Source organism: Leopardus geoffroyi, chromosome C1 (genome assembly GCF_018350155.1).
Source record: "Leopardus geoffroyi isolate Oge1 chromosome C1, O.geoffroyi_Oge1_pat1.0, whole genome shotgun sequence".
NCBI classification, from domain to species: Eukaryota; Metazoa; Chordata; class Mammalia; order Carnivora; family Felidae; genus Leopardus; species Leopardus geoffroyi.
The window spans coordinates 382034-406020 of record NC_059328.1 but is presented as its reverse complement, the minus strand read 5'-3'; the positions used below and the strand labels follow the sequence as shown (position 1 = coordinate 406020).

The window sequence follows — 23987 nt, the reverse complement described above, 5'->3', positions numbered from 1 at the left end:
GGCGGCAGGACGACGGGGCGTCCGGGCCGGAGCCAGGCGTGGCCGTGGCCGCAGGGAGGGGAGTTTGGCGACGCTCCCCGGCAGTGACAGCGGGAGGCGAGCGCGGGCGGCGAACATTGGCGACGCTCCCCAGCCGTGACAGCCGGCGGCGCGCGCGGGCGGCGGACTTTGGCGACATTCCCCGGCGGTGACAGGCGGGGCGGGGCGGCGGCGCGGCGGCCTCATTCCGGGGCGGGCGGGCGCCGAGCGCGGCGCGGGCGGGCCGGCTGACGGAGGAGCGAGCGGGCCGGCCGGGGATGCCGCTCGGGGCTCAGCGGTCCTCGTGTCAGTGAGCGCCGCGCACCGCCGCAGCCATGACGGTGGAGTTCGAGGAGTGCATCAAGGACTCGCCGCGCTTCAGGTGCGCCCCCAGGGGCGGCGCGGCCCTTTGTGGTCGGCGGGGGTCGCCGCCCCCTCGGGGCACCCGGGGTCGCCGTGGGTGGGCGCACGGGGCGGGGGGGGGGGCGTCGTTGCCGCCTTTGAGCCGGGGCACGGGAGCCGGGGGTGGGGGGGGGGGCGCGGGAGCTGGAGGACCCCTCCTCGGACAAAGCCCGCAGCCCCGGGCCCAAAGGCCTTGAACAAAAGATGCCCCTTGTGCCGGTCACCTCGCGCGGAGAGTGCGCGCGTGGGGGTGGGGTGGCCGCCGGTACAGCCACCTTTCCGTGGGAGTGTCCACCCCCGCTTTGTGTCTGCACCATCGAGCTGGCCACCTGCACGGGGCTGAGGTCCTCCTGGCCCTGCGGTCCTTCTCTGGCCGGGGTGGCCTGGGTGCCAGGAGCGTCAGTCCCTGGAATGTGTCTTGGTCCGTGTGCCCAAAGCAGTGCATGGGGGTCAGGCAGCAGGAGCCACGCTTCAGTCTAGGGCTGGCTGCTTGGCAGGGGTGACCTAGGGGCCTGGAGGTGTGGGCCCTGGGCTGAGCAGACGGGGTGGGATTTTCGGGTGGGGGTCCTGCCCTGTACCCAGCCCTGGGCTTGTCTGTTTAGTCCTTCCTGGTAGTGCAGGTGGGCTCACCCACATGCACCACGAAGCACCCTCTGTGTGGCAGGTGCATATGCTTGTGTTCTGGTGCATATGCGTGAGCTCTGCTCCTCTGGACCCTCCCTTGAGGTGCCAGATCCTGGACGTGAATGTGTGGGTGGGCCGCACCCCTGGGCTGGCATGTTTGATGTGTACAGGCAGACCAGGGATAGGTGCGTGCCTGCGTGAGTGCGTGTGCACATGTCACTTTGTAACCTCTCTGCGTGGATATGTACACGGATGTATACACGTACTATGTGTTTATCGTGCACATATGAGTTCTGGCACTAAACACAGGTGTATTCTGACAGTAGGTATATGTATCTGTACATCTGTGTGTATCGTGTATACATATTTGAGTGTGTGTGTGTGTGTGTGTACTCTGTGTCACTGCCTGCATGCACATTTGATTGCACGTGAGTGTTTCTACCATGCTTCTGTGTACATGTGTCCTTGGTCTTGCGTGTGTGTGCCTGCTGGGTCTTGGGTGTGCTGGCATGAGGACCTGTGTGTGGACGGACTGGTGAGCCTCAGCCCTGGTGCTCTTCCCCCTGGGTCCCTTGCACAACCATCACACAGGGACAGAGAGTCACAAAGGCTTGGGGAGGCTACGGATGAGGAGTCAGGGGTTGGTCCAGGAAGGGGCCCCAGGCAGAGGGGCTGGGGGGATCCTCTGCGTTCACCCATCTTCTGTTGCTGACTGGTTGAGGGAGGGGGTGTGAGCAGCTCAGGCACCTACAGTCGTGGGCCCCCACCACCACCCACTGCCCTCCAGGACCCAGGCCATAGGGGGAGACATAGCCAGGGTCTTGGTCCTGGCTGAGGCACGCTAGCCTCACCCTCCCCGCTTGCTCAGAAACCTCATGGTCCTTCTCCCCCGGAGTGGAGGGGTCCAGGCCCACCTTGCCTTGTCGGACTGGGGGCGCTGGCATCCCATTCACCTCCTGGCCTTCCCTCCCACTAGCTTGGTCTGCCACCACTGTGGCTCACAGTGGGTGCAGTGGCTGCCTGGGTTTTGCCATGCTTCCTCTGGCAGGGAGGGGCTACCCCTGGAAAGTGCCCAGCTGGGCCTGGGAGGGGGGCTGAGGAGATTCATCTGAACCTTGGATCCTAGAAGAAGCTACACCGTGTTGGTTTGGCGGTTGGGCTGTGATTTAACAGGGCGTTGAGGTTCTCTTGGGGGTCCGCTGTCTCCTCCCCCACAGGGACTTCCGGTGGCAGGCCTGAGATGAGCCAGAGTGGGGCTGGGTGGGAGGCTGTGGCCAGTGATGTGAGGCCAGGTGGCTTCAGACCTGGGAAGAAGGACCCTGCCTACGTGCTCTTGGCCTCAGGAGAGCCCCACAGCCTTGGGATGCACGTGGGAGAGTCCAGACTCTTCCAGACAGGCCTGGAGGCGCAGCCCCCTAGTTCTTAGTGCCCCCTCCCCTGGGTGGGGCTTCAGGCGCTGAGTCATGGCTTTGGTGGGAGAGCCTGCCTCACCCTCCTCCTTGTCATACAAGCTGCTGAAGAAATCCTGGAGGGGGGGGTGGACAGGAAAGGAGGTCTCGGGTCCTTGGGGGCCAGGGCTCCCAGGACAGGGTGCTGGTGCTTTGCTCTCTGCTGAGCACCCACCTGACTCCCTTGAGCACACTCATCAGCATCTGGTGCAGCCCCACCCTTGTGGGGGACCCCCCCCACCCTCCACCGGCCTTGCCCAAGGGCAGCAGCTCTCTGTGCAGCGGCTCAGGACAGTTGGGGCAGCCAGGGTTCCTGCTGCAGCATCCACTCCTGGTGCGTGTCTCGTACCTTCTCTGGAACTCAGAGTCCCCTTAGCCCCACTGGAAGGGATGGCGCTCAGAGAGGCACCCGTGTCCTGCCAGGGAGTGAGTGCGGTGGGGAACTTCCAAAGTCGCTGGCTGGGGCTGCCTGGCACCCTCCCCACAACTCCAAATTGTAGGCATGTGAGGGACTGGGAAACACTGGAACACAACGCCCCCCCCCCCCCCCCCGCCCCGGCTGGCCATGAGGGCAGCGGGGGGGTGGGGGGGGCCACTAGACCCGGATGGCCTTTGCTCTGCCTGACCCTGACCTAAGACCTGTCCCTGGAGCTCTGCCTCTCACCTCTGTCCCTGTTGTCAGCCCCGGCCCTGATTCCCCGTTGTCCTTCATCCCCTGGAGGCCAGATGGGCCCAGTTCACCAGCTGAGTGGGTTGGGGGGGGCGCCAGGATCCTGGCCCTCTTTCCCTGTTTCCTGTTCCCAGAACACGGGGAGGGGGTCACGTGCCAGATCCATCTGCCTTGCCTTCCGGGGATTCTCCCGTCTGTGGCTTCTCTGGTGATGTCATTCGTTAACTCTTCCCTCCCTGAGGCAGCCCCATTGTAAGGCTGTCCCGGTGGGAGTGGGCTCCTCTGAGGCCTGACCCACCACTCCCTTTGAGCAGACTGTGCTGTTTGGTATTCTGAGGTTGGAGGAGTCAGGGGGCACCCGTCCAACAGTTATTCCGGGGTCACATAATCTGCCGGGACCGGAGGGAGCAGCTAGCTGGCCCATGCTTACGGGCCCTGAGACTGGCTGGCCCCAGGCTCCATAAGACCTAGGTGGGATCTGGGGTCCATTCAGCCCTGGAGTGGCCGGGCCAGGAGGGTGACCAGCAGCCCCTCTTTCTGTCCTCAGGGACTTGATGACCTTCTCTCCCTGGGGCCACAGCAGCCAGCTGCCATCATAGCCGACTGGGCCTCTCTCTGATGGGAGTGGTGGTGGGTGCTGGGCGGCTCTGGAGTCAGCTGGACCTGGGTCCCAGTCCCACACCCTCTGCCCAGGGGGCATCGGCCTTTGCCAGCTTCTATTTCCTGCATGTCTGAGGAGCGTAGGACAGCGAGTGGGCTGAGGGGAGCGGGTGGCCTAAGCCGAGGGGCCCCTTCTCACTGCAGACCCTCACAGAGAGGTGCGTGGGGCTGGGGGCGCTGTGGCTTGGCGGGCCCGCAGCCACCTGTGTTCCTGTTGCAGGGCTACTATTGACGAGGTGGAAACAGACGTGGTGGAGATCGAGGCAAAACTAGACAAGGTGAAGGCGGGGCCCGGGGGTGAATGGAGGGTCCTGGGCTGCTCTCTCTGCCCCCGTGCCTGGCCCTGACCTGGCTCACACACAGGCTCGTGTATGAGTGTGTGTGCATGTGTGCGTGTGTGATCAGGGCTTGGCCCCTCCCTCTGGGTTTGTGCCTCGTTCTCCCCGGCTGTACCCTACCTATCATACCTGTCCCAGGGGGCGTGTGCGGCACACGTGTGTCTCCTGTCAAGAGGGGGTAGGCCTTGGTGAGTCCCCCGCTGCCATCTTTTGGGCGAGGGGTGGGGAGGGTGCTATTGAGTGGCTGGGTTGGGGGCCCGAGGGCAGGGGCAGGGGAGGAGAAGAGGGAGGAGGGAGGGGTAGCATCCCTGAGCACCCTCACTGGCTGGTCCTGCCAGCCCCCTGGCTAGGACCACATGCCCACCTGGGCCCTGGGTTCCCCAGTCTGGGCTTCGCTGTCCTGCTCCAGCCTTCTGCTCTGGAGCCAAGACCCACCCGCCACCTTGCTGCCCTCCCGGCTCCAGGTGGGTCACAGGGAGGGCTGGCTCACACGGCTGCGTCCCGGGCCCTGATGGGCCCTGGGGGACTCCCGCCTGTGGCCTGATCTCTTGGAGGAGGCGAGGGCCGCCCCTTGCAGGCCATGAGAATGTGGCTCCTTCCGTCATCCGTAGCTGGTCAAGCTGTGCAGTGGCATGATCGAGGCTGGCAAGGCCTACGTCACGACCAACAGGCTCTTCGTGAGTGGTGTTCGAGACCTGTCCCAGCAGTGCCAGGGCGACACCGTCATCTCGGTGAGGGGGCGGCTGATCTCTGACCTCTAGACAGGGGTGGCACAGGCAGGCAGCCCCTTGACTATGCCCAGGCCCTGGGAGCAGGTGGGCATCTGTGCTGGGCCGCAGGGGTGGGCGGCTCGGATACCTGTGGGTGAGGGGGTGCCAGCCACCCTGGGAACACAGCTGTCTCATCTGAGCAAGGGGTCTCCCCTACCCCGCCTCCCCCTAGGAATGTCTGCAGAGGTTTGGAGACAGCCTGCAGGAGATGGTCAACTACCACATGGTAAGCCCCGGCCACAGTGCGGTGATGTATGGGGGCCTGTCCAAGGGCACATCCCTCTGGCTTCCCATCCCAGGCGCCCCCTCCACCCCCCGCCCCCCCCCCCCCCCACCGCCGGCTCCCCGCAGGCCCCGCCCAGCCTGGAACGGCTGTCAGCTGGCTCAGAGGGAGCTGAGCTGGCGGGCTGCTGGGAAGCCACGTTCCTATTCTTCCAATCTGTGGGGGTGGGGGGAACATCACTGAGGTGCTCTGCCGTGTCCCAGGTGAGGGCCAGGCAGTGGGGAGGTTATTTGGATCCTGGGGGTGGGAGGAGGTGGCAGCATAGTCGAGGCCTGAGGGCAATGGGGTCTCAGAGGCTGGTCCAGGGTCCCCCAGTTGAGCAGGGGTCTGTGGCCAGGCGGCAGAAGTATCTCCTAGGCTGACCCCACGTCCCCTGGTTAACTGCCAATCTCACTGCTACCCAGGCTGGGTCTGGTGACCTCAAGCCCCTCAGAGCCCCCAGCACGGGACACACAGAATAGGGCCCAAGGCACATGTGGGTGGTCAGACCCTGGCTTGGGAACCAGATCCCAGACTAAACAAGGAGCCCCACCCCCGCAGGGGAAGTTTAGAAATAAACCAGCTCAGGATAGCTCATTCTGCACTGTCTGTCAGTCTGTCTGTTCCCATTTAGGGCCCAGCCCTCCTCCCATGTTGGGAGGGATCTGACTATGGGTCTGGTCAGCGCTGTAGGGACCCCTGACCTGTTCCTAGGTCGAGTCCCTTGGAAGCTCTGGGCTCTAATCCTGTTCTTTCTCCTGTAGGCCTGGCCATCCTTGAGGTGGCCTCCCAGGGCCGGGAGGCCGTGTCTTGTGTATGCCTGCCCTGAGTTGGCATGGGGTGGTGCTCTGGTCTCTAGTCTGGCTGAGAGCCCAGTGGGGGAGATGGGCAGGTGGGCACAGCTGTGGCCTCTGGGCATCGACCCAGGCCTGGGGCCACGCCCAGTCCCCTGGACCCTGGGAGGCTGGCTCTGGGGGGGGGGGGGGGGCAAACAGCTGGAGCCCAAGCAGGGCTGGGCGGGGCTTTCCCTGGTCCTCATCTGCAGTGACAGGGGCTTGGTCCCTGGAGCCCTAACCCCACCGCCCCCACCTTGGCCCACAGATCCTGTTTGACCAGGCCCAGAGGTCTGTGCGGCAGCAACTGCACAACTTCGTCAAAGAGTGAGTGGCCCCCAGAGCCCTGTGGGAGGCCTGGCCTCTGCTGGCCCTGGGAGGGGCTGGTGGTGGCACCTGTGGTAGCACAGGGAGCAGATACGGCTACGCCTGGTTGGGAGGGGGGATCCTGGGGCCTGCCTTCAAGACTGTGGGTGGGGGACTCGGCAGGAGCCAGGGCTTGGAGGTAGGACAGGCCTGGGGTCAAGGAAACAGTGCCTGGAGGGCAGGGTGAGGGGTCAAGGTGCACACAGGGTAGCCAGGAGGGCCTCGGGCAAGGAGTGAGGGTGGGCTATAGGAGGCATTAAGGTTGTGGGAGGGGTGGGGGCTGCACTGAGGCCTGACCTCTACGCCTCATGTGCAGTTGGGGTGCCTGTGGCACCCCCAGGCGAAGATGTAGAATTGAATCTGAGTTCGAGTCTGGGGTCCAGGGTGAGGCAGAGGGTCTCCCTAGGCTGGACGGGTCCTGGGAGCGAGGTGGTAAAGGGCAGGGGGAGGCCCTGGATCATGGGAGGGGCCCTGGTGGGAGAGGAGGAAGAGGAGGAGGAGAATAGGGGAGGGGAGAGAAGGAGGAGGAGGAGGAGGAGAGCCGTAGCTGGGGGGTGGGGTGCTGGGTCAGGCAGGTGGGGAAGGGAGGCCCTGCCTGGGGGCACAGAGTGGGCACAAGTAGAGGGAGAGCATTTCATGGACGTGGCAGATCCTACACGCACCCCTCCCAAGACCCCGGCCTGACACCTGCTGGCCCTCAGGGACGTGCGGAAATTCAAGGAGACCAAGAAACAGTTTGACAAAGTTCGGGAGGACATGGAGCTGTCCCTCGTGAGGAACGCCCAGGCCCCACGGCACCGGCCCCACGAGGTGGAGGAGGCCACAGGTGCCTTGACCCTCACCCGGAAGTGTTTCCGTCACCTGGCACTAGACTACGTGCTCCAGGTCAGCGGCTGGGCACAGAGCAGTTGTGGCCTGGAAAGGGGTGGAGGCTGCTCTGTATTCCGACAGACAGACAGACAGACAGACAGAGCTGTTGCTCGGAGGGGCCCCTCTGCCTCCAGAAAACCCGAGATGCCAGATCTTGGGAAGGGACAGGGTGGCGGGGTGCCCAGGGAAGGGTGGGCCGGGGACAGGGGTGGGGCTGAGGCCTTGAAGATCTTGCGGAGGGGGCCTTGGAAGGCCCGGGAGCAGGTGTGAGAATTTCTGGCTTTGCCCGTGGGAGGAACCCACGGTCCTGACGTGGGGAGGGACTCCTTGACCGTGGGAGGGTGAGGCTGGCACAAGTGCAGGGAGCTGAAGATGAGCTGGGGGTCTCGGGGAAGCACAAGCAAGCCTGAGAGGACTCTGCGGTAAGGGACAGTGCATGGGCTGCCTCGTCCCTGACACCCTTCACCCGTTCACCCCTCCCCTGGCAGATCAACGTACTCCAGGCCAAGAAGAAGTTTGAGATCTTGGATTCTGTGAGTGTCTGGTTGGTAGGGGTGGGGGGGCATTGGCCTTGAGTACAGGCTGTGAGGTGCAGGGGATGTGAGTGCACCTGCGGGGCCCCTGGGGGCCTGGTCCCACCCGTGCCCCCCCGCCCCTGCCTACAGATGCTGTCCTTCATGCACGCCCAGCACAGCTTCTTCCAGCAGGGCTATAGCCTGCTGCATCAGCTGGACCCCTACATGAAGAAGCTGGCAGCCGAGGTGAGCCCGCGGGGTGGGGCGAGACCCGAGACCCGGGTCTCAGGAGGAATGTTCATGCCCCTCCCTGGTGCCCCTCCCCCACAGCTAGACCAGCTGGTGATCGACTCGGCAGTGGAAAAGCGTGAGATGGAGCGAAAGCATGCCGCCATCCAGCAGCGGGTGAGGCCCTGCACCCCCTGACCTCCGTGCATGGAAGGGGGACCCCAAGAAGCCAGTACCCCTCTCCCCCAGGCCTGCCCACGCTGCTTCGCTTACAAATGTGTGCTCAGAAGGAGAGGTCTCTGGTTTTTTTTTTTTTTTTAATTTTTTTTAACGTTTATTTATTTTTGAGAGATAGAGACAGAGCACGAGTGGGGGAGGGTCAGAGAGAGGGAGACACAGCATCTGAGGCAGGCTCCAGGCTCCGAGCTGCCAGCACAGAACCTGACACAGGGCTTGAACTCACGAACCCGTGAGATCATGACCTGAGCTGAAGTCGGATGCTTAACGACTGAGCCGACTGAGCTGCCCACTCTCTCCAGAGAGGTCTCCATTCTTAGGAGCCTCAAACGGCAGAGTAGAAGGGGCATCGGTCACTTAGGGGTCACTTAGAGGCCAGGCCTGGGTGGGCAGGGGAGCCAGCCCATCCGGGTTCCAGATGCCGGGGCTGGGGCTAGAGCGGGGACCCGGGGTTTCCTTCCTTTGAGGCCAGTGGTGGTCTCTGAGGCCTCAGTTGCTGGCTCTTGCCCAGACGGCCCCAGGGTAGAGGTGGGCTGCAGGTAGGAGTGACTGTTCCCAGACCACTGGGAGCCCACTCATCGGCTCTCTCTCCCTCTTTGCATCCCCTCCTGCTCCTGGCCCCCTCAGACGCTGCTGCAGGTGAGTGGGAGTGCCCTGGGGGAGGGAATGGGGGGGGGGGAGCAGTTGAGCAGGCAGGGCGGGGCCTCTGCCCTCCCCCGCCCCGCAGAGCTTCAGCACCAAGGACACCTCACTTTGCTGCGAGCGCGCGGCGGCGGCTGGCACCAGCGGGGACTTGGGCTGAGCTGGACTGCATCCCCCGCGGGAACAGCAGCAGCTGTCCCTTTCTGCCCCCACTCAGCCAGGGGAGCAGGTGGCCGGGCCTCCTCTCCTGCCGCCGGACACACAGGACAACGCCCAGTGTCTCCTCAGTCTCTGTGAATGGAGCTCTCTGTCAGGCTGGCTGGAGCAGGCCCAGCTGGCAACGTGAATGGGGGACTCAGGATGGGGGCAGGAAGCTTCCTTCCTGATCCCAGAGCCTGCTGGCCCCACAAGGCTGGGGGTGTGGGTTGGGGCCCTGAGCTGTAGTGTGAAGCGTCTGCCCTCAGTGGGGTTTCGGGGTGAAGGCCCGTGCTGGGGTCAGAGGAGTGCCCCACCTCAGCGTTGGCTCTGGGGGAGCCTGGCAGGGCAGCAGTGTCCTCGCAGCCAGGCCGGGCACTCACTGGGGGCTGGGCTCCAACCACCCCCAGGACTTCTCCTACGATGAGCCCAAAGTGGAGTTTGATGTGGACGCGCCCAGCGGTGTGGTGATGGAGGGCTACCTCTTCAAGAGGGCCAGTAATGCCTTCAAGACGTGGAACCGGTGAGGGAGGGGCCTGCTCAGGGGGTCTGCGGGGTTAGACAGGGGGCTGGCCCTGCCTGACCCCCTCCTGGCCCATCCACCTGCCCAGGCGCTGGTTCTCCATCCAGAACAGCCAGCTGGTCTACCAGAAGAAACTCAAGGTGCGCTTCAGGGCTGCTGGGGCTGGGTCAGGGACAGCCGGGCCCCTCCCCGCCTGGACCCCCGGTGCGGGCTGGGCGGCGGGGGTCGCACAGGGTTGAGGACACTGAGCCTGAATGGGCCGCCCGAGGGCAGAGACCACCTCGGTCTCAGATGGTCTGCGTCTCTAAAATGGAGCGATAAATGGGTGGTCAGCGCAGGGCCAGGCCTGCGTGCTGAGCGCAAGGGCCCCGGTGGTGCTGCCCGCAGGACGTGCTCACCGTGGTGGTGGATGACCTCCGTCTGTGCTCCGTGAAGCCATGTGAGGACATCGAACGGAGGTTCTGTTTTGAGGTCGTGTCACCCACCAAGTGAGGAGGCCCAACCCGGGGCGGGGTGAGGGAGGGAGCCCTTCCGCCCGCCCGGCCTGATGGTCCCCTTCCCCTAGGAGCTGCATGCTGCAGGCCGACTCAGAGAAGCTGCGGCAGGCCTGGGTTCAAGCTGTGCAGGCCAGCATCGCCTCTGCCTACCGGGAGAGCCCGGACAGCTGCTACAGTGAGGTGCGGCCCTCTCGGGACCCTCCACGTGTGTGCACACGTGCCTGCGTGCTGCAGAGAGGCAGCCCCTGCAGGCCGCATGCAAGCGTGCATGGGAGTGTGAGCACGTGCTCATGCACACGTAGGTGTGCGCGTCGTGTGTACGTGCGTGTGAGTATGCGTGCACACACGGACACGCAGGCTTACGCTTCAGGCGTCCTAGCCTGTGCCGGCATCTCTGGGTGGGGGGGGGGGGGGCGAGGGGGCCCACCGGGGTGATCGAGGCTGAGTGGCCCCTCACACCATCCCCAGAGGCTGGACCGCACGGCGTCTCCGTCCACGAGCAGCATCGACTCTGCTACGGACTCGCGGGAGCGCAGCGTCAAGGGCGAGAGCGTGCTGCAGCGTGTGCAGAACGTGGCTGGCAATAGCCAGTGTGGGGACTGTGGCCAGCCGGATCCCCGCTGGGCCAGCATCAACCTGGGGGTGCTGCTCTGCATCGAGTGCTCCGGCATCCACAGGTGCGCCCACTGGGTGGGCTGGGGCTGAGGTGCTGGGGTAGAGCCACGCCCTGACTCACCCCTGCCTCCTCACCTCCCAGGAGCCTGGGTGTCCACTGCTCCAAGGTGCGGTCCCTGACCCTGGACTCATGGGAGCCAGAGCTGCTGAAGGTATGTACGGAGGCCATCTCAGACCGTTGGCAGGGGGTGGTGGCTGCGGCAGGAGCCGGGTCTGCAAGCCTGGGGGTGGGGGTGAGAAGGAGGGGCATGACCTGGGGCTGAGGCTGCACACCCCTTCTCCTGCTAGCTGATGTGTGAGCTTGGAAACAGCACCGTGAACCAGATCTACGAGGCTCAGTGTGAGGGGCCAGGTGGCAGGAAGCCCACAGCCAGCAGCCCTAGGTGAGGTTGGGGGGGGGGGCAGCCTAGCCGGGGCCCGGGCAGCCCCCACCCACGCGGTGCAGCCTCACGGCCATCCCTGGTGCAGGCAGGACAAGGAGGCCTGGATCAAGGACAAGTATGTGGAAAAGAAGTTCCTGCGGAAGCCACCGTCGGCACCAACCCGGGACGTCCCCCGGCCCTGGAGGGCGCAAAAGTGCCAGCGCCACCACAGCTCCCCCCGGGTCCCTGCTGCCCGCCGCAAGGTCCGGCTGGAGCCCATCCTGCCCTCTGTGGCTGCTCTGTCCTCAGGTGCCAGCAGGCTGCTCCCTTAGCTCACGTGCCCACGCAGAGCCGGGGACGGGCTCCGGCAGGGAGGAGGAGGGAGGCAGGGACTACCAGCATGACTGGGGCACCCTACCTCGCCTTGGGTCTCAGTCTCCCCGCCTCCCCGCAGCAGGTGCTGTGGAGCGCAAGTTCCGGAGGGACTCTCTCTTCTGCCCGGATGAGCTGGACTCCCTCTTCTCCTACTTCGATGCTGGGGCTGCTGCAGCCGGTCCACGGAGTAAGTGCCGTGAGGGCCCTGGCCCGTGTCACCCGACTCCCCTCAGTGAGGCCCGCAGAGCAGGGCCAGGCATGCTCATCTTGAGGTGGATGAGTGTGGACAGCCTTAGCTATGTGCTCGGAGACCAGAGGGACAGGCGTTTTTTGCAGGCAGGACTGGGCTGGGGCTGGGGAGAATTTAGGGGTCAAGCAGGGATAAGGCTGAGATAGCATCTCAAGGGTCTGGGGTTACTTGGCCACTGACTTGGAGACCGAGGTCCTGATCCTCGAGAGTGATGTGTATGAATTGTGTGCGCGGTGCGCACGTTGGAGTGTATGTGGGCGTGTGGCTGGATGTGCGCATAGGCATATGGGTACGTGTGTGCGCGCGCGCGCGCGTGTGCATGCTGGGGGCCTGGACAGCTGTGTGCTGGAGCCAGCCCGTGAGAGAACTGTGCACCCTTCCCAGCCCCTCTTGGAGTTGGGGGCCACATGCTACAAGCAGGGTTTCCCGCCAAGGGCTTCCTGTTAACGATTTATCAGCACCCAGTGGTCTGGAGCACTTGTGTAGGCAGAAGGCGTGTACCCAGGCCAAGAACAGACAGGGGTGCTGGGGGTGACAAGGGCGTGCCCTCAGGCGGCAGAGGGCGCTGCCTCACCATTCCTAAGCCTGGGGCTGCCCTTGGGTAAGCCAGCTGAGATTTCACTCAGCATAGTGGGGGAGGGGGAAAGGAGGTGGGGGTGTCCCAGGGCTTGGCCAAGACCCCTTGCTGCACAGTGACCTCCCAGGGTGCACTCAGCACAGACAGGGCTGAATATCCTCTGTGCATGGTCGTGCTTCCGCCCATCCATCCCGCCAGGGCTGACCTGCTGGGGGGTGGGGGGTGGCTTCCCCTGGAGTTGTGCTCTCTGATGCGGTTACTTTGGCTCCTTTGAGCCCTTCCTTGGTTTTCTCCCCTCCCCACCCCCCATCCTAGGCAGGGCTCCCCTCCCCTCGTGGCAGCAGATCCTGTCCCTGGAGGATGGATGGGGCTTCCAGCCTTCCCGCAGGGCTCCAGCAGGAGTCAGGAGCTCTAAGGACCCCCTCTGTCCCCGGACCCCGCAGGTCTGAGCAGCGACAGCGGCTTAGGAGGCAGCTCTGATGGCAGCTCTGACGTTCTAGCCTTTGGCGGAGGCTCTGTTGTGGACAGCGTCACTGAGGAGGGTGGGTGTGCCCCCCCTCCCCCCCCATCCCTGCCCCGGCCCTCCCCAGCCCCACCCCCGGCCTGGTCACAGCCCCTGACCGCAGCACCTCTCCCCGTAGAGGGTGCAGAGTCGGAGGAGTCCAGCGGGGAGGCGGATGGAGAAGCAGAGGCCTGGGGCCTGGCGGACGTGCGCGAGCTGCACCCCGGTCTACTGGCGCACCGAGCGGCGCGAACCCGAGACCTCCGAGCGCTGGCCATGGCGCTGGCGCACGGGGCAGAGGTCAACTGGGCCGACGCGGAGGACGAGGGCAAGACGCCTTTGGTGCAGGCTGTGCTGGGGGTGAGCAGGCGCCGGGGGGTGGCACAGGGCACAGGTGCACCTTCAGAGCCCGCTTTCTTCTGGCGCCCACACAAGGGCCCCTTGTGCCCGCGCCCCCCCCCCCCGCCCCCCCCCAAGACCAGAGAGGAGCCATTTCCTCAGCTTAACCTGACCTCTACTCGGCTCCCCAGGGCTCCTTGATTGTCTGTGAATTCCTTCTGCAAAACGGAGCAGACGTGAACCAAAGAGACAGCCGGGGCAGGGCGCCGCTGCACCACGCCACACTCCTGGGACGCACGGGGTGAGTCTCTGGCGCCCCTCCTGCCCGCCCAGGGACGGGGGGGGGGGGGGGGGGGGGCTGGGGCCACCTCCTCCCGCCCCTGGCCAGCCCCGACCCGTCCCCGCCACCCTTCTTCAGTCAGGTCTGCCTGTTCTTGAAGCGGGGGGCCGACCAGCACGCCTTGGACCACAAGCAGCAGGACCCACTGAGCATCGCGATCCAGGAGGCAAACGCGGACATCGTCACTTTGTGAGCGCTGACGGGGCCGTCGGGGGTGGGGCGCGAAGGCTGGGGGCTCTGGGGGAAGGAGCGCGCCCCGCTCTCGCCCTCCCCGCCCCTCCGCCACACCTCACGCCGCGCCTCCCCCAGGCTCCGGCTGGCCCGCATGGCCGAGGAGATGCGCGAGGCGGAGGCGCCCCCGGGCCAGCCGGGCCCCCTGGCGGGCAGCAGCCCCACGGAGCTCCAGTACCGCAGGTGCATCCAGGAGTTCATCAGCCTCCACCTGGAGGAGAGCTAGGGCGGCCAGGCCCCTGCCCTGCCCGGGACGCCCCGGCCACTTCCCGGAGCCCCAGCTGCCTGCTCTGCCCTCCCGGGAGCTGCCCGGCCCCCAGGGCCGTGAGAGGGACCCCGGCACGGAGTCTTCTGAAGCCCCACGTTTTCCCCTGGGAGGTGCTGCATCATCTGATGCCCCTCGCCGCCCCCGGGGACCCTCCGTCTTCGGGTGGCCCCTTCCTCGGGAGCCCGGGTCGCTCATGTCACAAACCACTCTCAAGGCCCCGCGTCACCTTGTGCCCCTCAGAACCACCCTCCCTCCCCCGCTCTGGGGCCGGTGTCACCTCGTGCCCCCACCTTTACTGCCATGGAACACTGACCTGCTAGTTGGGTCCCTCCTACACACCCCCAGAGCCCCTCTGCTAGGCCTTGGGGCTGGTGGCTGGCCACCAGCGCCTTTCAAGGGCAGACGGGGACAGCCCATCCAGGGAATCAACCCGTGTACCTCACTTAGTGACCGGCATCCAGGCTGGGCTTCTCGGGTGCTGGGGGGGAGGGGGGGGGGTGGGTGGGCGGGCTGTGGCCTGGGGCCTCAGCCCTGGCTGGACGCGGGCGTCCCGAGGCCATGTGGCTGGCCACACAGGCCCCAGTCCTGGGCAGCCCGAGACCTGTCTCTGCCTCCTCCAGGGGCGCTTGGCCCAGAGCCGGTGCATAAAGGACTTTGGCACTTTCCGCCCCTGCATCCGACATTCTTTGTCACAGACCGAGCGGATTTTCTACAACGATCTCTTTCTCACTTTGTCTTGTGTCTTTTCTCTGTGGACTCTTGAGGGCCACCTGGATGGGCCCGGCTCTGCCTGCTGCTGGGGGGGGGGGTGGGGGGAGGGGGGGGGGCTCCTGCAGCTCTGTTCTGCCCCTCACCTGCCTCGCTCCTCTAGCTGGGCCCTTGGATGGGCCCAGGGGTCCCTCAGCTCACTCCCCAGGGCCCACCAAGGTGTTCGCTCTGCCTTCCCCTTTCCTGGAGCCCTGGGGCAGTGGCTGGGCCTCTCCCCAACTTACATCCTTGGTCAGGCCAAGGCCAGTTGGCTGGTCACTATGCAAACACTGTCCAGGGAGGCTCCATTGGAGGCAAGGCGGGTGCTGACTAAGCGCCCCCCCATCTCCCTTGCCTGTTGGCCGTGACCCCTACAGAGCAGAATTAACTCCCTCCTTTCTCCCTGCTTGAGCTCTGCCCCTACCTCCCACCCCACCACCTGCATCAGGGCCTTGGGCCGGCAGGACCCGCCCCCTGCTCCAGATCATAGTTAATAAACTGCTGCTTGCACCCCTGCCTGTCACTGGCTCACCCGCCTCACTCCACTCTGTCTCAGCTGGGGAGGGGGTGTCTCCGGGTCACCTGCCTTCTCCAAGGGGTGGCCCTGAGTCGGGTAGCACCAGTGCCCCCAAAGGACACAGGAAGTCAGAACCCAGCCTCTGCCTGCTGGGGACCTGCTGGGGACCTGTGGCCTCTTTGACGGAAACCGACTCCCAACACCAACAGGCCCCATTCCCTGGGCCCTCCGCCTTTCTCTGGCCTGGACTGTGGCCCCTGGAGGGAGTAGGAGTGGATGCAAAGCGGTGGGGGTGACCTGGGTCTGGTCTTGTCTCCTGGGCAAGCCCTGGCTCTGCAAGCTGGCTGTGGGCACAGCTGCCCTCCTGCCCCCTGGCCCCCACAGCATGTCTGTGGCTCTGAGGGGTGTGGTGGTGCAGCCTGGGGTTTCCAGCTTACTCAGGAAGGGTGACTGGGGAGGTGCACACACTCGGCCACCAGGTGAGATCACAAGTTTTATTACAAAGCAGCCCAAGGTCACCGAGGTTACCTTGGCCTGGCCCTACCCTTCCTTCCACCTGTCCGGAGTTAAGGGAGGCTCTGCCTGATGCCCGCACACACCTACCCATAGGTGTAGAGAGAGATGTTGGCACGCTCAGAAGCACACGTACGTTTTTACGTGACAGTGACACCAAACACAGGCACACTCCCATGTGGAGGTACCCCCCACCCCCTCGCATGCACGCACTCACGGGTACGTACAGACTAGACGCAGGAATCCAGAGTGGTGGGGACACTCCCCTCCCCCCTGCCCCGGGCCTCCTTGAGCGAGGCCACCCCTGGGCCACCACTGGGCTGATGAGAGGGCCCAATGGGCTGGGCACCCTGGTGCCTGCCTGCCTGCCTGCCTGCGGGCTCCGTGCTGCTGCTTCCTGGGCCCTGGGCTTGGCTTGGCTGCCCGGTGGTGGCTCTGTGGGGCTGGTCTGGTTCACTCTGGGCAGCCAGGAGAGCCCACCGCTCCCATATTCCTCAGGGTCAGAACAAGCTCAGGCTGGTTCAGGTGTCAGGAGGCTGGGGCTCTCACTTGGCCTAACTCTTCAGCAAAGATTCCTGCCACAGCTCCCAGAAGCGGCATGGGAGAAGAGGCCAGCAGGGCCCCCCAGATGATTAACGTCGTTCCTGCAGTCGGTGGGCAACTGGCTGGCCTCCGGCCTGGCGTGGGACGCCACTGTGGCTGCCCCTGTCCGGGACCCCTGAGTTCTGCGGAGCCGGCGGCAGCCCAGTAGCAGTGTGAGGGCTACGGCATCGAGCAGCAGCTCCAACAGCTCCAGGACAGAGAGGACAGATGAGCCGAACCACAGGCTCCAGAGGCTGCCCATGGCGGAGAGCAGCTCGGGCACCTGCAGGCATCAGTGGGCCGTGAGCAGGTGCACAGGGCCGTGCCATGGCCGGGCCCCAGGGGGTCTGACCAGGGCTGGTCCTGCCCCCACCACAGCTCTTGGTTCCTGGCTGGCTCACCGAGTAAACGGGTGTCTCCTCCACCGTTCGGTAGTTGAGCTCCTGGTAGAAGATGTTCACCTTGGCCATGTTGCTCCTGGGGCAGGGCAGCGGTGTGAGGGGCAGGGCTCCTCCTTGGGGCCCAGAAGGGCGAGGCTGTCAGGGGGAGGGGCCCGGGCGAGACCTCTGGAGGAGGAGGAGTGCACCCACCTGAGGCTTGGGCTTGGGCTCTTGCTCCGGCTTGAGCTCCTGCGGCCTGGCTTGCCCAGCACAGCCAGGATCCAGTCCTGCACACAGAAGCCCCGTTGTGGCCACTGCTCCTCCCAGCCCTCGGGGTGCTGTGGGGCAGGGGTAAGAGCAGGGGTACAGCCTGGTCCAGGGTGGGCTCTTTGGGACCTGTGAGGCCCACCAGCTTGTCAGCCCCTCACCCCACCCCTTCAGCGGACTCACAGCTGACTTGGAGGAAGGCCACCTCGAGGTCCCGGCAGAGAGCTTGTAGGAAGACTCCCTAGGAGAGGCAGATGCTCATAACACTCCTGCTGTCGTGCTATGGCAGTGACCCCTGACCCCGAACCCCAACACTTGCCACTCACCTGCAGGACCTGGGGCAGCGGGAGGCACAAGGAAGTCGGTGTGTCCCCAGGTCCCTGTAGAGGCGGTAGAAGCAGTGGCCTGCAGAGGTGGGGGGGGGGGGGTCACAGATGAACCCATCACCCCGACCCAGGGTGGCGTGGAGGAGAGCTTTCTAGGTTGACCAGGCCTGACCTCCTTCCACCCCCAGGGGAGGGCGGGGCGGAGGGGGGGGCGGGGCGGAGCGGGCTGGGCGGGGCAGGGCGGAGTGGGGCGGGGAGGAGCGGGCAGGGCGGAACGGGGCGGGGCGGGCGCGAGCGGGGCGGGGCGGAACGGGGCGGGGCGGGGCGGGTCTCACCCCAGGCTGGGTGCCGGGAGTAGCTGCAGTACTGGGCCCCTGCCGGCAGAGGGTAGAAGTAGTAGCCGCAGGAGCAGGTCTCCACCATGAGCTGCTGGAAACAGGATACCAGGCAGGCCTGGGGGGACAGCAGGGGACACGGGCTGAAGGTTCCAGAGGCAGCCGTCCCTCCGCCAGAGGGTGCAGGAGGTCCTGGCTCAGCTCCTTCGCAGCAGCGCACCTGCCTTCCCTGGGCCCTCCTCCCTCACCCCCTCCCCCCTTCCCCCAGCCCTCCCCGCCTCTCCCCACTTCGTCCCTCCCCCCAACTTCCTCTCCTGACCATCCTCTCCCCCGGCCTCCCCTGGGTCCTCCCTGAGACGCTCCCTTCCTCCCACCCCATGGCCCCAGACTCACCTGCAGGGTATAGGAGGCGTTGTAGAGCAGCTGCCCACCCACACCCTCCCCACCGTCGGTGCAGTGACTATAGGGGCTCCCCAGCCGGCGCACCTCGTCCTGGGGGAGGGAGAACGCTACAGTCCCACTCTTGTCCCGGCCCTTGAGGCCCCAGGGTTGGGCAGGCAAGTGGGGAGTGGGGGGGGACGGGGCGCACCCACCTCTCGGATGCCGATGGTGGTCTCGGTCCCTGGCCGGATGCTGAAACCCTGGTGCTCCAGGAAAGGTGTGTGGTCACGTTCGTGAATCATGACTTTGATGCCAGCCTCCGTGGACAGCAGCGGGAGGTGGTCCTGCTGCTCAGTCCTGAGGACCAGGCTGATTCCTGGGGGAAGAAGCGGGGTGAGGCCAGGCTGGCCAGGATGCCTTCTCCCCCACTCCGCCTGCGGCTGGCACTCACCATGGGTGATGCCCGGGCGCTGCGCAGCCCAGACACCATTGAAGGTATAGCAGCTGCCATAGGTGGGGTGGTGGAACGTCTGGAAGTGCCTGGAGCCGGGAGCCACACTCAGACCAGCACCCTCCTCTGACCCATGACCCCACTGCCTGTGGCCTGAGGGACTCTGACCTGCGCCATCTCTGGAGGAAACTCAGCGGTGGCACCCGTATCTGCAGGGTGGAGCGAGGGGAGCGGCCACCCGCCCGCCCCACCCCTACTCACCGGGCCTGGCAGTCCCGGCCGTCGAATTGGCAAGAGAAGACAAAGTGGCCACCGTGGCTCTGGTGGCTGTCCTCGTGGGCAGCGGGCAGCAGGGCCAAGATGCTCACGTAGTGGAAGCGGTACCATTCTCGGGCGGCCGTCACACCTGACGAGAAGGCCCGGTAGAAGCAGTCTCCGCCTGTGCTGTTACACTGAGGGGCGTGGGGTCAGCGCAGCACCGCCTCCCTGCCTGCCCAGGCCCGACGCAGAGCCCTGCAGAATGACGGCTCGCCAGGACCTTTCAGGCCTAGGGACACTCACCAGTCTGAAACCCACTCTGCTCTGGCCGCCCGGGTGGCTCAGCCTCTGCAGACGGACGCTGCGGTCCAGGTAGAAGGCAGGCTGCGGGCCCTGGTCGTCGGCAAAGGGGACATCCCCGTCCTCGCTGAAGTTGAAGTTGTAGAGAGAGCGGATGTTCTCCCGGGCGAACCGATCGAGGGCCCGCAGATGTTGGCCGACTGAGCTCGGCCTGGCGGGTGGAGAGGTCAGGGCGAGGGAGAGGGGTGAGCTGAGCCAGGGCCACCCCCTAAAGTCCCCCGCGTCGGTCACGGGGTACCGCTGGGGACAGCGGCCTCGCCCCATCCCCGGGAAGCCTGAGCTTCGAACTGGGCTGCAGAGTGAGGTCAGCCCGCCCCCAGCCCGGCCTGGAGCCCGCGTGCACTCCACCAGCCTTCCGGCACAGCCACTGCTCCCCCCATCTTCGCCCCCTCTGCCTCCCCACCCGGAACGCTATCCTGCTCCCTTCTCCGGTACCCCCCAACCCGAACCCTTGCTCCAGGCGGCCCAGCACCTGCGTGTCTGGGTGACACTGACCACTGCAAGCTCCAACTGGCTCTTCCTTGTCCGGTACCCGTCCCACCCCCCACTCCCCAACCAGAGTCTCAGGGCTCCTGAGCCAGTGGAGCTCCCACTGTGACCACACCTGGGGAGACACCCGCAGGCCGCAGGGGTGAGGAGTCAGGAACCCTCACCTGTGTGGGTTCATGTCACACAGAGTGACCGACGGGAAGAGCTTTCGCTCCGAGCGCACGGACACTGTCACGATGACCGGGTAGCTCCAGTACTGCTCAAAGAGGAGCCCAAACTGCCAGTACAGAGCACCCAGGGCACCCAGGAACAGCAGCCCCCAGGATGCCGTCTTGAGGCGGTTGTGGCTGGAGCAGACGAGGCGGATGGCGCCGTGGATGGTGGCGTTGGTGCAGAAGAAGGTGAACAGCTCCCGGAAGGAGGCATGCAGCTCCACGAGCCTCTCCCCTCGCCCCTCCTCGTCCTCGGGCCGAGGTGGCGGTGGCGGCTGGGCCTCATGGGACTTTGGGGAGCCACCGGGTGCCTGGGCCATAGCTCCTGCCTGCGCCCAAGAAGCAAGCTTTGGTGTGGCCCCTGCCTGGCGCCTGGCCTGACTCCCACTCAGGCCTCCTCACCCCAGGCTGGGAGGACTTCCATTCTCTGTCCCTGGGAACTCTAGGGACAGTTGTGGCCCTCGGCCGCCTATGGCACGGCCCAGCCTGCTGATGCTTGAAAGGGGCCCTATCAGAGGCTCGGGACCAGTCCTGCAGCCATCCCCGCCCCCCCCCCCCCCCCAACCCCCGGCCGGGCACCAGGCGGCCTCCTCAGGCATGCCTCATCGCAGCCAGAGCTGGGTCTGGCCGGTGGGGATGGGGACAGCGGAGGGTGTGGTGTCTAAGCCCTGCCTGAAACTGTTTGCAGGCTGGCTTGAGGCCGGGTGGGTCTCTGCTACTGTCCCCTAAGTGGGGCAGGGGCCTCTGGGGGAGGGGCGGGCCAGGTGGCCTGCTTGTCTGGGTTGTGTCCTCGGCCCAGAGCCAATGTGGAAAGTCTGGGGCCCTGGGAAGACCAAACTCTGGGCCCCAACGGCCTCTGCCAACCCTCAGTGGCCAGTACGGCCACATTTGATTGGGACGGACAGAAGCAGGCTGCTCGGCCACGTCTGGGCCAAGGGTCAGGCCTGAGTGTCGCTCAGTGCCGTGGGCCCACGGTGAGGCGTCATCTACCAAGTCGTGTCCCCAGCGAAGCCCTGTTTGTGGACCTTGGGCTTCAGGAAGAGCAGGCAGGGGTCAGTGGGCCAGCCGGTGGTGGGGACCTGAGGGCCCCAGAGAAGTAGAGCCACAGACCAGGGCCCCCAGACCCCCGGTTCCTCCAGCACACAGGGACATGGGACCCTGATTAGGCCAGGCCTGTGAGCCCTGAACATGTGCTGAGTCACCGCACGGGCTTCCGGTGGACTTTCCACATTGTCCGCATCTTGATCTGAATCACTAGGCCTTCTTGCACCCAGGGTATGGCCTCCTGAGCTCCGGCCCCCTCCTGAGGCACCTGGGGAGGGGGCTGAGCCAGGGGCAGCGGATAAGCATCTGCCAGCACATGCCCGGCCCGGTCCCCCCAAGCAGGCTGCTCCCGGGAGCTCCGGGAACCTGCATGTTGGAGCAGGCTGTAGGTATGGCTTCGCAGGGCCGCGGGTACGGGTGCGGGTAGGTTGGCCTCCCTTCCCAGCTTCAGGTTTGCGGGCCTCCCTCGTGCCTGGCCAGGAGCAGGTACCAGCACAGGGTGCGAATGGTGGGTCTCACGTGCACAGAGCTCCGCTCACATGCGTGTCCCCCATGATCAGAGCGGGCCTTCACGGGTGAGGTAGGAGCCTCGGCTGCGTGTTATAGGTGAGGCAAGAGGAGCTCCGGAAGGTTCTTTCTGAATCCAGGAACCATGTTTACCCTCCCCCAGACACGTAGCCCAAACCAGCCCCCTTCTGCCCCAGCTGGGGCTATCGGGGCAGGAAAAGGGGAGGCCCTGAAGCTGGGGATCTGGAGGACCAGTGAGAGCCCCCAGGGCTTCCTGAGAGGGGGGCGGGGTCCAGACACCTGGGAAGAGGGCCCCGGATGCACTGGGGTGGATGTGGGCACTCGGGATCCGAGAAGCCTCAAGCCAGACACAGCAGGAGCAGGGGTGACGGCCCCTTCGGACACACTCGCACACGCACGTGCGTGTGCAAATACACGCTCTCCTGTCACACGCACCAAGCCCTCAGTGGGGACTACACGACCCTCGTCTCTCGCCCCTTGTACGTGCTGGTGCTCCAGGTGACACGTGGGACACGGCGCCCTCCGCTTCCGGCTAGAGAGACCCCCAGAGAAGACCTTCCCTCCCTGCCCCGGCATGGGCACATCGGGTGCCCCTGGGTACCTTGAAGCTGGAGCCTTCCTGCGCAGGTGCCTCCATTCTCCCGTGGTGGGTGGCCTGATGACGACGCTGTAGTGGGTAACAAGGCAAAGTGGGATGTGGCCCGACACTGGCCAGGCAGCCTCCTATTTATAACAGGCTGGCTGGGTGTGGGGTGAGGCGGGGAGGGGCCTGGCTGGCGGGGGCAGGCACACCCACTCTGGACCTGGAAGGGGAAGCCATGAGGGCAGGGATGGGGGTCCTCCCCCTGGGTGAGCCTTTCTTGCCCAGAGCCTTGGGCGCCAGGCCTGGGGGTAAAGGGCTCTTGGAGGGAGAAGAGCCCCCCCCCCCCCCCCCCGATGGCTGCCCTGCCCTCTCTCCGAGCAGACCTTCCCCTCCCCCAGCTCCTGACGCTCAGATCTCTCTTGGGTCAGACACCTGACTCCCAGCAGACCCTGCAGTGCCCTGGCCCCTCGCCTGTCTGCCCGCTTGCCTCCTGACGGGCCCGGGAGGGGTGCCTGCTGCCCACCGCCTGCCCGGCTCACACCGCGAGCACCGACTACGGGTATTTGTGGCCAAGGGGCGCTGGGCAGGGGCCTCCGCTCCCAGAACTCAGGTGCCTAGGGCCAGCCGCCCAGCTGCTGGGACAGGCTCTAATTGTGGGAACAACCCAGGGCCTGGGTGTGGAGATAGCACCTGGTGGCCCGTGGCACACAGTTCATCCTTCCTACCACTTAACGTGGCCACCGCGGACCACACCGCACGCTAAGACAACACGCCTCCCACGAAGATGAGACACCACGTGTCTTGGCCACATACACGCTGAGACCACATGCTGACAACACACACCGCACTCAAGGCCAAGTCACGCGGTCTGGGGGGGTTGAAGTCCTTGGCCTCATTGTCGTTGTGTGAGGCCGGCCGGTGCGCCAGAGGCAGGACAACCCAGGACACCCCACCCCTCTGGCCCAGTTGGTGGGTGGGGGGGGGCGTCTAGCATGTCCCCAGGATGACCCAGAGGCCTCACCGTCCCAAGCGACCAGATCCTCAGCCTGATCCCAGGTTTGAGGGCGTAGTTCAGGCCCCACTGCCCCCTCCCCAGGGCAGGCTCTACACCCTGCCCCCAGGGGGTGCTGAGGCCCTCGGCGGGGATGAGGGAGGGAGCCCCACTTCCAATAGGCCCTGCTGGGACGCCTGGGCTCTGAGGAGGGGTGGGGTCATCAGCCTTGTGGCTTTGGAAGGAGGCAGATGGCCGCGGGTGAGGCCTAGAGAGGGAAGTCACGCCTTCACGCCTGGGGAGAGCAGGCCTTGGACTCACGCGGGTGTGGGTACAAATCACATCTCTGTCATTTACTGTGGGACTTGGCCCAAATTACTCAACCTCTCTGAGCCCATTTCCTCAAGTGCAGAATGGGCCTTTGTTTCCTCTTCCTGCACCAGGCTCAGAGGTGGGACCAGCTGATATCGCTGGTCCCTCCCCAAGCATCAGAGCCCCTAACCTCCGCACGGGCCTGGGGTGTCTCAGGCCTCTGCCCCCACGCAAGCAATTTCTCTTTGTGGGGTAGGCGATGTTACCGAGGGGGGGGGGCACACACTGTCCTGCGGGAGGCCCCCTAGCAGCACGGGAAGGTCCCAGGTGCTCTGGAATGAGAGCAGGGGTAGCCTGTGGCTCAGGAGGCTGAAGAAACGAGCCTCCAGGAAGGACGGCCCTGGAGGCCCCGGCTCAGGTCTGGCCAGAGTCCCTGCCAGCCAAGGGCAGCGTGGAGGGAGCTTGGAGGGCGCCCCTGCGTTCCTGTGGGAGAAAGAGCCCTGGCCAGGGACAGAGGCGCGCCTGTGCCGATCGATGCCCAGTGCCCTGAAGGACTCGAGTCGAGTGCCCTGAGGAAGCTCAGTGCCCTGAGCTCATCCAGGCAGAAGGCACAAACCTTCCTTCCCTCCTCCTGGGGAAACACCTTGAGGACTGCCAAGGGGCCAACAGAAGCTGCCAGGGCCAAGGGTCAGCA

At 65.5% G+C, this 23987-nt stretch overlaps 2 protein-coding genes across 9 annotated transcripts; one reads left to right on the top strand and one right to left on the bottom strand.

Annotated features, from left to right (window-relative positions):
- Positions 1-2: 2 nt before the first annotated feature.
- Positions 3-15274, top strand: ACAP3 (ArfGAP with coiled-coil, ankyrin repeat and PH domains 3). 5 transcript variants are annotated; one of them, XM_045475215.1, is made up of 25 exons: positions 362-400; positions 4043-4100; positions 4299-4348; positions 4772-4891; positions 5103-5156; positions 6294-6352; positions 7093-7276; positions 7750-7794; positions 7927-8022; positions 8107-8181; positions 8869-8880; positions 9489-9601; positions 9690-9741; positions 9989-10089; positions 10167-10278; positions 10567-10775; positions 10856-10925; positions 11062-11156; positions 11242-11444; positions 11590-11697; positions 12781-12879; positions 12979-13199; positions 13370-13479; positions 13597-13707; positions 13828-15274. In XM_045475215.1, exons 4-25 carry the CDS (start codon positions 4793-4795, stop codon positions 13973-13975), a joined length of 2376 nt encoding a protein of 791 aa, XP_045331171.1. In that variant the 5' UTR covers positions 362-400; positions 4043-4100; positions 4299-4348; positions 4772-4792; the 3' UTR covers positions 13976-15274. The 5 variants fall into 5 exon arrangements, with proteins under 5 accessions (XP_045331170.1, XP_045331167.1, XP_045331171.1 ...); XM_045475214.1 differs by lacking the exon at positions 4299-4348 and having other exon boundaries at positions 3-400; positions 11593-11697; XM_045475211.1 differs by lacking the exon at positions 4299-4348 and having other exon boundaries at positions 3-400.
- Positions 15275-15761: 487 nt separating this feature from the next.
- Positions 15762-22282, bottom strand: SCNN1D (sodium channel epithelial 1 subunit delta). Of its 4 annotated transcripts, none has more exons than XM_045475229.1 (13): positions 22009-22282; positions 19788-20164; positions 19078-19285; positions 18778-18968; positions 18517-18695; positions 18278-18441; positions 18078-18176; positions 17685-17802; positions 17350-17428; positions 17207-17264; positions 16967-17043; positions 16778-16853; positions 15762-16659 (listed from the first exon to the last, which is right to left on the bottom strand). In XM_045475229.1, the coding sequence occupies exons 1-13, from the start codon at positions 22042-22044 to the stop codon at positions 16357-16359; spliced, it is 1965 nt and encodes a 654-aa protein (XP_045331185.1). In that variant the 5' UTR covers positions 22045-22282; the 3' UTR covers positions 15762-16356. The 4 variants fall into 4 exon arrangements, with proteins under 4 accessions (XP_045331185.1, XP_045331186.1, XP_045331184.1 ...); XM_045475230.1 differs by having other exon boundaries at positions 16015-16659; positions 16967-17094; positions 18517-18605; XM_045475228.1 differs by having other exon boundaries at positions 16015-16659; positions 16967-17094; positions 19788-21159; positions 22009-22266.
- Between the last annotated feature and the right edge of the window lie 1705 nt (positions 22283-23987).

What these genes read in the sequence shown, in the direction of transcription:
- SCNN1D (XM_045475227.1), bottom strand. Translation starts at nt 22,044, where the DNA reads ATGGAGGCACCTGCGCAGGAAGGCTCCAGCTTCAAG. An exon ending in AGGAAGGCTCCAGCTTCAAG is followed by an intron (nt 20,165 to 22,008) that starts GTACCCAGGGGC and finishes TCTTGGGCGCAG; the next exon opens with GCAGGAGCTATGGCCCAGGC. An exon ending in CCACCATCGGCATCCGAGAG is followed by an intron (nt 18,177 to 18,277) that starts GTGGGTGCGCCC and finishes TCCCTCCCCCAG; the next exon opens with GACGAGGTGCGCCGGCTGGG.
- ACAP3 (XM_045475210.1), top strand. Translation starts at nt 4,517, where the DNA reads ATGCCCACCTGGGCCCTGGGTTCCCCAGTCTGGGCTTCGCTGTCCTGC. An exon ending in TGCTGCAGCCGGTCCACGGA is followed by an intron (nt 11,698 to 12,780) that starts GTAAGTGCCGTG and finishes CGGACCCCGCAG; the next exon opens with GTCTGAGCAGCGACAGCGGC. An exon ending in AACGCGGACATCGTCACTTT is followed by an intron (nt 13,708 to 13,827) that starts GTGAGCGCTGAC and finishes CGCCTCCCCCAG; the next exon opens with GCTCCGGCTGGCCCGCATGG.